At 34.5% G+C, this 10,498-nt stretch overlaps 1 protein-coding gene across 1 annotated transcript in view; it reads right to left on the bottom strand.

The window, feature by feature from the left end:
• Positions 1–6,076: 6,076 nt before the first annotated feature.
• Positions 6,077–10,498, bottom strand: part of dnajb6b (DnaJ heat shock protein family (Hsp40) member B6b) — a 40,639-nt gene continuing 36,217 nt past the window's right edge. The window contains exons 9-10 of the mRNA XM_073835896.1: positions 9,644–9,799; positions 6,077–9,168 (exon numbers count right to left, since the gene is read on the bottom strand). Of these exons, the coding sequence (XP_073691997.1) occupies positions 9,068–9,168; positions 9,644–9,799 (257 nt within the window). The 3' untranslated portion in view covers positions 6,077–9,067. The remainder of the gene's footprint in view (positions 9,169–9,643; positions 9,800–10,498) is intronic.

Here is a 10,498-nt window from a genome sequence, read left to right as displayed (position 1 = left end):
GTCAAAATTATTGATTTTTCTTTTATGCCAAAAATCATTAGGAAATTAAGTAAAGATCATGTTCCATGAAGATTTTTTGTAATATTCCTACTGTAAATATATCAAAATGTAATTTTTGATTAGTAATATGCATTGTTAAGAACTTAATTTGGACAACTTTAAAGGTGATTTTCTCAGTATTTCGATTTTTTTGCACCCTCAGATTCCTGATTTTCAAATAGATGTATCTCGACCAAATATTGTTCTATCCTAACAAACCATACATCAATAGAAAGCTTATTTATTGAGCTTTCATATGATGTATACATCTCAGTTTTGTCAAATTTAACCTTATGACTGGTTTTGTGGTCCAGGGTAACAAATTGAAAAAAAAATAATAATTGTACCGATTCACATGGTATACTGTATAATTTTACAAAAGTTTTTTTTTATTTCAGATAAATGCTGATCTTTGGATATTTCTATGCATCAAAGAATCCTGAAAAAATGCTCTTAACTTTTAAATATTAATAATATTAATTTTTTAATGAATGATTTCTGAAGGATCATGTAACATTGAAGACTGGAGTAATGATGCAGAAAATTTTGCTTTGGTCACAGGAATAAATTACATTTGAAAATATATTCAAGTAAAAAAAACAGTTATTTTAAATAGTAAAAATATTTCCAAATTTGACAGTTTTTACAGTACTCAAATAAATTCAAGCTTGGTGAGCAGAAGAGACTTCTTTAAAAACATTGAAATCTTACTGTTCAAAAACTTTTGACTGGTAGTGTATGTTATAGAACCACTGATAACAAATTTGTATTCAAATGAAGGGAAGATCCGTTATTGACTTAGGACCTTCAGGTCTTTGGACCATGGGCCGTATGTCACTCAGAGTAAAGCTGCTCAGACTAAAATTTTAGTCTTAAGTGTGTCAAAAGCTCCCCAATCTTGCACAATACATTACGTTTTTAGATAGCCTTATTAGTGAATATTCCATTCCTTCCTAAAGCATACAGTAGGATATATTATTGAGAAATGATGAGTTTGAGACTCATGAGTTGAGTCACAGATCAGACTTCCCAAAGCAGTGTATAGCGCTCTAGCTGTTACTTCACACCGGGAATTTAGCAGTGGCCGCGGCAGGCTGTTTCCCCTTGGATACATAAAACGGCAAGCTAATTACTGTGCTAAACCCATTCATAAATCATGTCTTCTCATATTGAACTAATGCCACATGAGATGCTGTGTCAACCTTTTCTTTTGCACGAGTGTGTTAACTACTGGACACGCAAAACAAATTAATGCAATGCTTGCTATTAAGGGTCAGTAAATAAAAGCGTAATTGAAGGCGCAAGCACAGATAACAGTATTTAGGGAGTTTTTAGGGCCTTTATTTCATGAGTTGGCTTAATGGCTTAATGAAGTTGAGCATTATAATGTGGTAATATGGGTACAATTTCAATAATGGGAAAGGGAAAGTGACTATAGACTTTTACAATGCATTCAAACAGACTACATCTTTTGCTGACTTCATTTTTAAATCTTTCTTTCTACAAATAATACTGCAGCCAAAGTTACCACACTCATTCAACACATTTTTTTCTTCACATTTTTGCTTCTTCTTATTGGATATTAAAGGGATAATTCACCTAAAAATAAAAGATCTGTCATCACTCTCAAGTTGCTGGTAGCCAGTCTTCCATAGTATAGGAAAAGTGAATGTCAGTGGTTACCAGCTACTGTTTGGTTCCCAACATTCTTTAAAATATCTTCTTATGTGCTCAACAGAAGAAAGAATCTCATACAGGTTTGGAACAACTTGAGGATGAGTAAATGATAACAGAATTTACATTTTTGGCTAAACTATCTCTTTAATCTTTGGTAAAAGCAAATGTGTGCATCCAGTGAAATCTATAAGAATATATGTGGCAGACACAGTGAAGTATCTAGACACTGTAGTCCAGAGCTGTTATAGTCTGAGTGTGTTAATCAGAGACAGTTTTACATGGCAATCATCATGTGAAGTCTCTATGCTAAATAGATCTCTGAAGCTGTTTGAAACCAATTGGGGCTAATGTAGAAGCATACTGTCCTCAGGCAGAGACAGAGAAGAGGTGGAGAGTAAAGAGACATAAGGGAAAGTAAAGAGAAAAGAGAAAAGGCTCAGGAGGAGATGGAGGGAAAGAGGAGTAAGAGAGAAAGATCTCACAGGGGAGCTGTGTGTTAGAGCATTGTTTACCTGAGATGGGTCGATGTGTGGGTGGTGAGGGGGCAGACTACTCTCTGAATCTGTCTTTCCTTCATTCTCCATCTCACAAAGACAATGTTTTTTTTAAACATTGTAAGCCTACGGCAGTGATTGCTATCCGCTGACCAAGACTGTCTTAGTCATCACCCAGTATACAACAGGACATCATTTTAAATCAGCTTTCAGATTGTGCCAAATGCCTGCTGGTATACTTTAAGTGGAGCAGAATATTTGTCTATAGCGTACAGAAGACATTTGTGAAAAATTTATTTCAATTTTAATTATCTACAGTACGACAGTTGTTCGTTAACAATTCACCAACCAGAATCTTGCATACGAGATACACTACCAGTCAAAAGTTTTTGAGCAGTAATGTTTTTTAAACATGTTTCTTCTGCTCACCAAGCCTGCATTTATTTGATCCAACGTACAAAAAGTACAATTTTGAAATATTTTTACTATTTAAAATGACTGGGGTTTTTTTTAATTTGAATATATTTTAAAATGTAATTTATTCCTGTGATTTCAAAGCTGAATTTTTAGCATCATTACTCCAGTAACATTATTCACAGAAACCATTCTAATATTCTGATTTGCTGCTCAGAAGACATTTATTATTATTATTGTGTTGAAAACAGCTGAGTAGAAAAAAAGCTAAATGAAATGTAAAATAACAAGTACAATAAACGTAACAAAAACTAAGACTGTGTACAACCATCAAAGTTCACAAACCTGTTTTTGTTTGAACCATTTTTCAGAAATGTTTGGATTTTCAGTTAAAAATGCAGTGTCCATTTAACTGAAAACATGGATTGAGCAAATTTAGTTACAGTTCTGTGTAGTTGCACCTCGAGATCCCTCTACTACTCTGTGTTTGCTATCACTTAGCATATCATTTCTGGAGCAAGCTTATGGACACATTTAAAAAAACATTTTATTAAAAGACAGATTCATAAAATTGTATTTTTTAAGCAAACTGTATTTTTGTAAAATGTTACAATGATGCCATCTGATTGATTTCTTGTCTACAATTTATAAAGTTTGTTTAGGGATCTAACAGGTTTGATGGTCAATTGAGAGACCAGACTCCAGACAATCACCTACTAAGACATATGTGAGAAAACGGCATGCATATAGACGTTTTTCCTGAACACGGAAGTAAGTCCGACTCTTAACTGAAAGAATGCTTTGCATTTCCGGTCTGCATTGTTTCTAGTCAAATTAGGGTATATTCCGAGCTAATAAACTAATGTTAAACCTATTAAAATGTTTTAAAAAAGCACATGGCTCCATAGCGCCATCACTTGGCAATGTCGCAATGACCGTCAGTTGTCAGTGCCTCACTTTAATGAGTGTAGATGACACGAAGCAGCGGACGTTAGCTACATTAAAGACAGATGGACGCTATTTGAATGGGTTCCTATGGAAACCGGAACAAAAAAGCATTCAATCAAAGACTATAGAATACCCAAGACATTTCACTCGTGTAGTTTTGAATGGGGAAAAATGCAACGCTCATTATGGCCGCGAAGCCCCGCCTTCTTAGTGAAAGAGCCAATCGTTGATTAGTAAAGTCAGCGCGTCACTGCAGCTGCCGTTAGAAGTCCCGGTTGCTATAGAAACAATCGGCGCTCTAGACGTGCGCTCAGTACTGCGCATGCGCACTGGCTCATCTAGCCGGAAAAATAAGCGTTTTTTCACCCTATTGGAGCACAAGGAACCATATTTATGAGGCAGTTCTTGTTGGATTTCTTTGAAGATTTAAAATATGAAATTTAATCGTAAGCTTGGTGAACAGTTTTGGAGAATTTGATGTTTCCCCATTCAAACAGATAGGAGCTGCACTTGTATGCCCGAGAGGCGTATCAAAGATGGCCGCCGAGTGACATGACTTGCCTTAAAGGGACTTTGATTCAATCTGACGTTAGAATTCGTAATGGCGGCGCTCATCGTTTACTCAGGAAAAAGGTCTATATGTCTGATTATATAAAAGCAATCCAGGTTTGTTCTAATGGTTTTGCAAAGCCTCTTTACATGCACATCAAATTTTAATTAAGAATCCAAAATAACACCTACAAATTTTAAATCACTGTTTCTATTGCCTTTTGTTCGATCATAACTCTAAAACCACTAATTTCCTATTGATTGAGAAACATATTGAAACATTTTTTTTTAGTTTTTTAAAATATTATTAGTTTTTGAAATATGAATATTGCTAATATTAAAAGTAAATGTGTCTTGAACAGCAAATCAGCATATTAGAATGATTTCTGAAGGATCACGTGACACTGAAGACTCGAGTATTGATGCTGAAAATGCAGCTTTGATCACAGGATTAAATTACATTTTAAAATATGTTCAAATAGAAAACAGTTATTTTAAATAGTAAAAAAAAAATCTAAATTTGCTGTACTTTGTATCAAATAAACGCAGGCTTGGTGAGTAGAAGATACTTATTTAAAAGCATTAAAATACTGTTCAAAACTTTTGACTGGTAGTGTAGTTACATATGATAAAGCAGCAAGTCGTGTGAGGTAGGGTTTAATGAAACTATAAGTATGATTTCAGAGTCTAGAGAAAATATTCTTTCTCGCAGAAGTTATTTAAACAATTATTAAGGAGGTCTCAGGAAACCACAGGAGTGCCTCATGCTAAGTATTGTCAGTGATCATGAATTTGAAATATAAACACTACATGAAAAAAGGTAAATCATAAAACCTAGTCCTATAACCTTAACCTTAAATAAAAGAATCATATCAGCACTATTTCAACAAATGTTGTAAAATATTGAATGCAGAATACTACAAGTAATGCTTAATAAATAACAAAATTATGGTAAGTAAAAAAGAGTTACAGTTCCTGAATCTGAATTGAATTTGAGGAAGCAAGCAGGATACAAAATTGCAATTTAAATTTAAAATGAACTGATTCAATTAAATTTTAACTAAAAACAAGTTTGAGAAGACAAACTTTCAATGTTGGCTTGGCAACACTTTGTTTAAAATTTTACATAGAGAAATAGAGTTAAGGGTCAAAAGTTTTTATACACCTCGCAGAATCTGCAAAATGTTATCAAAATAAGAGGGATCATACAAAATGCATGTTATTTTTTATTTAGTACTGACCTGAATAAGATATTCCACATAAAAGACATTTACATATAGTCCACAAGAGAAAACAATATTTGAATTCATAAAAATGACCCTGTTTAAAAGTTTACACACACTTGATTCTTAATACTGTGTTCTTACCTGAATGATCCACAGCTGTGTTTTTTGTTTGTTTGTTTAGTGATAGTTGTTCACGAGTCCATTGTTAGACCTGAACAGTTAAACTGCCTTCAGATCTTCAGAAAAATCCTTCAGATCCCACAAATCTGTGTTGTTACCTGAATGATCCACAGCTGTGTTTTTAACATTTTGTAGATTCTGCAAGGTGTACGTAAACTTATGGCTGCAACTATCTTTTTTCTTTTTTCTTAAATCCAAAAGTCTAGATCAGATTTTAGGTGAAATTAATACAGGATTACAGATCATTCTAAAAGATAACACCACTTCAGTGTTTCCTACTTTGCTGTACTGACAAACATCCCCACCTAGTGTTACTTCAGAGACCTTTCAAACACAGCCTTCATTTACTGCAAAACCATACTGTAGTTATCAATGTCAGCAGTATGAAACTAATAAGGTCAGTTGTGGTGTTATCAGTGTTTTTTAGCTCTTTGGCTAAACTCTTTGCAATGTTATGTTTGATTTAGAGGGTTTCACCTCTTAGGCATGAATTTGAATTGCCACTGCTTGTTTGACAAATCTTAGAAGTTGAAAATCAGAGATCATGCTAATAACTAAACCAAGCGTAAGCAGCAGGATAGCAAGGATTTGGAGTATTGCTGCAAAATATGACAACACCTTCTTCAAAGATCCATACATGCCACATTTATAAACAGTACGTTTGATTTTGGACGGACACCACTGACATTTTCTTTTCTCAATCAGCAAGAACCACCCGATTCTGAAGTGTTCCTTCCCTTCAGGATCTATATTAATCTGAGTTGAGACAGCTTGCAAATTGAAAGCAATGGAGAGAAGGTGAGCCAGCGATATGACTGCTGCTGTGCTATCTAATTAAGCCCTGTGAGACTTCAGTCAACCAAACAAGACCCAAATTACTCTACAGGTCATGTGCACATACCTTGCTATGAATAATGCTGTACTCCACAAGCTGCATTGGTACACCGGCACAAAAAAAACCATCTAAAAAATAGATTTTTCTTTAACAATTTAGTGATAGTACATTAACAGAACATGCAAAAGGCAACTTTTAGGCTTTATCGGTGTATGTTTAAAGGCAGAAAAAAGTAGACATACATGCTTCAGAAATAGACCTTTTTGTCAATATTACAAAGAAAAACCTTCACAGCTGTAAGTAAACAACAAGCTATTTTTTAGTACGGTTGAAATGTTTTGTGTTGAGTGTTTTTCCCTGAAAACAGGATTTATTAGTTATTGCTGTACAGCATGAACAGACATTCATGGCTTTGAAAATAACAGCACTTGATTAAAACTGCCTCAGTTCACACCACTACCAATTAATAACATAAATTTGTATCAACAAATAATACATATTCATAAAGCATCAGCAAAAATCGACTATAACACATCAGAGTAGAAACTTTTTAACGTGTGATACTAAAAACTGTGTTTTTGTATCTCATTTACGTATTTATTTTCCTTTTTAATATAGGAACTATGATTTCCCTCAGATTTGGGTCTCTGTTTTATATCGAAAACAAAACGAAATGCATACATGCAGTAGCCGGAGTAAAATTAAAGCCATGCTCCCAGTTCTGAAAGGACATAACACATCTGGAGTTTTCTCTGAAATATTGATACAGTGCTTAAGACTGGATCAAAAGGCAGACTGGTGAAAACGTGTTCTCTCACATTGGTGAATGAATAATTCAAAAATCTTTTTCCTTTTTTTTCTCCCTTGTCTTTCTCTCTTTCCATTCTCGGTGCACTAGTCTGACCATTTCTCTGTTCCCTCATCAACCTGTCTCATATTTGTCACTTTCATATTTATGCTTTCAAGCATCTTTTACATATCCTGAGTTTGTGCTCCTTCATTTAATAGAAAATCTAGAAAGCACCAAATGTACGGCAAACACAAAAACTTTAAAGTGCCTCACTTTTATGTTTATAATGAATTCTTTTCTTCGTCGCAAATATGTCAGAGTGCTGAAAACAGACGTACGAGTAACCTGAACAGAGATCTGTTTAGTGTTTTAAAATATGAATAAATGTATTTCAGTTGGGTTTAATTATCCTATGAGTGATGTGTTTAGTCTCTCTCTCGAATACCACATCAGTGCAGGGGAATATCCTACAATATGCTTAAAAACCATGAATAAAGTACAAAAGTGAGTATGATTGCTTTTTACACATTAAATCGGGATAATGAAAGATCATTCGCATTACATGCACGGTGATGGATCACCAGATGATTAAATCATAGGGTTGGTTAAATGCAATCTGTTTTGAACTTTATCCTTCATCCAAAACAAATACAGAAGGCAATTTAAAAAAAATTGTTACAATGAGCTGATGTGACTGCGATGTTTTAGTGGGCCATACTGACAACAGTGAATGCAACATGTCACAGAATACAAGCATATCTTTATACAGTTGAGGCCAAAAGTTTACATACACCTTTCAGAATCTGCAAAATGTTAATTATTTTACCAGAATAAGAGGGATCATACAAAATGCATGTTGTTTTTTATTTATTACTGACCCGAATAAGATATTTCACATAATAGACGTTTACATATAGTCCACAAGAGAAAATAATACTTGAATTTTTAACAATGACCCTGTTCAAAAGTTTCTAAAAAGCTTGCTGTTCTTCAGAAAAATCCTTCAGGTCCCACAAATTCTTTGGTTGTTCAGCATTTTTGTGTATTTGAACCCTTTCCAACAATGACTGTATGATTTTGAGATCCATATTTTCACACTGAGGACAACTGAGGGACTCATGTGCAACTATTACAGAAGGTTCAAATGCTCACTGATGCTTCAGAAGGAAAAACGATGCATTATGAGCTGGGGGTGAAAACTTTTTGAATTTGAAGATCAGGGTAAATTTAACTTATTTTGTCTTCTGGGAAACATGTAAGTATCTTCTGTAGCTTCTGAAGGGCAGTACTAAATTAAAACATATGATATTTAGGCAAAATCAGAAAAAGTGTACACATCATTTTATTCAAAAGTTTTCACTCCCAGCTCTTAATGCATGCTTATCCTTCTGAAGCATCAGTGAGTGTTTGAACCTTTTGTAATAGTTACGTAAGAGTCCCTTAGTTGACCTCAGTGTGTAAAGATGGATCTCAAAAACATACAGTCATTGCTGGAAATGACTGAAAAACCAAAGAATTTGTGGGAATTTGTTTCTCTAAAGAACAGCGGGCAGTTTAACTGTTCAGGACAAACAAGGGACTCATGAACAACTATCACTAAACAGACACAACAAAAAAACAGCTGTGAATTAAAAATCAACATGGTCATAAACAGGGTACTTTGTATAAATTAAATTATTTTCTCTTGTGGATATGTAAACATCTTTTATGTAAAATATCTTAATCAGGTCAGTACTAAACAAAAAATAACATGCTTTTTTAACATGCCTTCTTATTGTAGTAAAATAATTAACATTTTGCAATTTCTGCAAGGTGGATGTAAACTTTTGACCTCAACTGTACATTCCCTCAATTTTAGAAAATGAACAGTAAAGACGACACAAAACAATAAACTGTATATATATTGCAAATATTGTTAGAACCACACCCCAATCCGAGGAGTCATTCTTGGCATCCGCTTCTTTTTGGTGTCTGATTCCTTCAGCATTAGTTTCTTTCTCCTGGTGTCAAAAAACCCTACAAAAATGAAAGTGATTTACTAAGAGGAAATCTGATGAGTTTTGACTTTCATTAATACCACAAAACAAGAAAATAACCAAAACATCTTGACTAATATTTGAAAACATCCTTCTAATTGTTATAGACATTAACTGTGTCACAAGAATTCAATCACTTTAAATAATTAACTCCACTGGAATGTCTTTGTTGAAGTCCTTAATGGAAATTCATTTCCAGATACTGTTGAGTGCTTGAAGCAGTCAGAAGCAAGTTGTGTTAGTTATAAAAGTTGCCTGCTGAAATAAATTTCATGAGCAAGTAGACACCACCTCCACCACGCTGACAAATCTTACCTTTTAATATCTGACTCACTCATGCAACCTTGAAAAATACAAAACTGAATATCTTTATGAATCAACACTGCATGAAACTGCTCTGCTCCTCTGATCCTGGCTTCTATCCTACAGGCATAGCATCCAGCTGGGATACAAACCTCTGGCAAGTCCCAGATTCTGCAGGCCTCTGTCCTCCTCCTCCTCCTCCTCTGAAGGGTTCTGGGCCACATTTCGAAGGTAACGGTTGTGTGGGGCAGGGCCAGTGAGGGCATTCTGTCTGCGGCTTTCCTCTGGTGCATTGTCATCAGAAATACCTGTGAGCAAGACCAGACACAGCTCAGATGAATTTGCATGAAATGTTGATTGCCTTTTTAAGTTATTATTATTTTTTCCTCACTTTTGCAGATTTCTGCATGCATTTTGAATGTGATATAATTCAGTTTTTCAATTTTTTCAACATTTTTGGAGTGTCAACATTACTCTTCATGTACAATTAAAGTTACTCTGACACTATCAATCTCTTTCCTGATTTCATTTCTGATGCATATCAGACAACAATTGTATGCCAAATGACTAGCATACACTATACACTTTTACTATGTACTCAACTATCTAATGTATGCATTTTATTACTGAAATCCAACATCAGAGTCTGATAGCCCTATCTTCTCCACTAGATGAAAAGCTGTTACTGTTAAGGTTTGAAGAGCATTTCTGTGGCTGGTTAGTAGTACAAACAAACCCAAACAGAAAGAAGCTTGACGTTGTGTTTTCTGGAATATGGTGTTTATGTAAGCACAGGCTCCACCGTGAACTTTGGGCAGTTCCAATGTGCTTCAGGGCATTAATTCCTTCTCATATTTTGCAGCATTGTTAATGAGAGAAAGCAGACGGAGGGCTTAAACACAAATAGAAAAGCATAATTTTTGTATGACATCAGTGTAACAACAAAGCACAAAACTATGCAAAGTCTACTCCATCTTAATAATGTGTGATGGTAATATTCAATGCAC

The sequence above is a fragment of the Garra rufa genome, chromosome 3 (genome assembly GCF_049309525.1).
Source record: "Garra rufa chromosome 3, GarRuf1.0, whole genome shotgun sequence".
NCBI classification, from domain to species: Eukaryota; Metazoa; Chordata; class Actinopteri; order Cypriniformes; family Cyprinidae; genus Garra; species Garra rufa.
The sequence above is the reverse complement of the archived record's forward strand: the minus strand, read 5'-3'. Positions and strand labels throughout refer to the sequence as shown.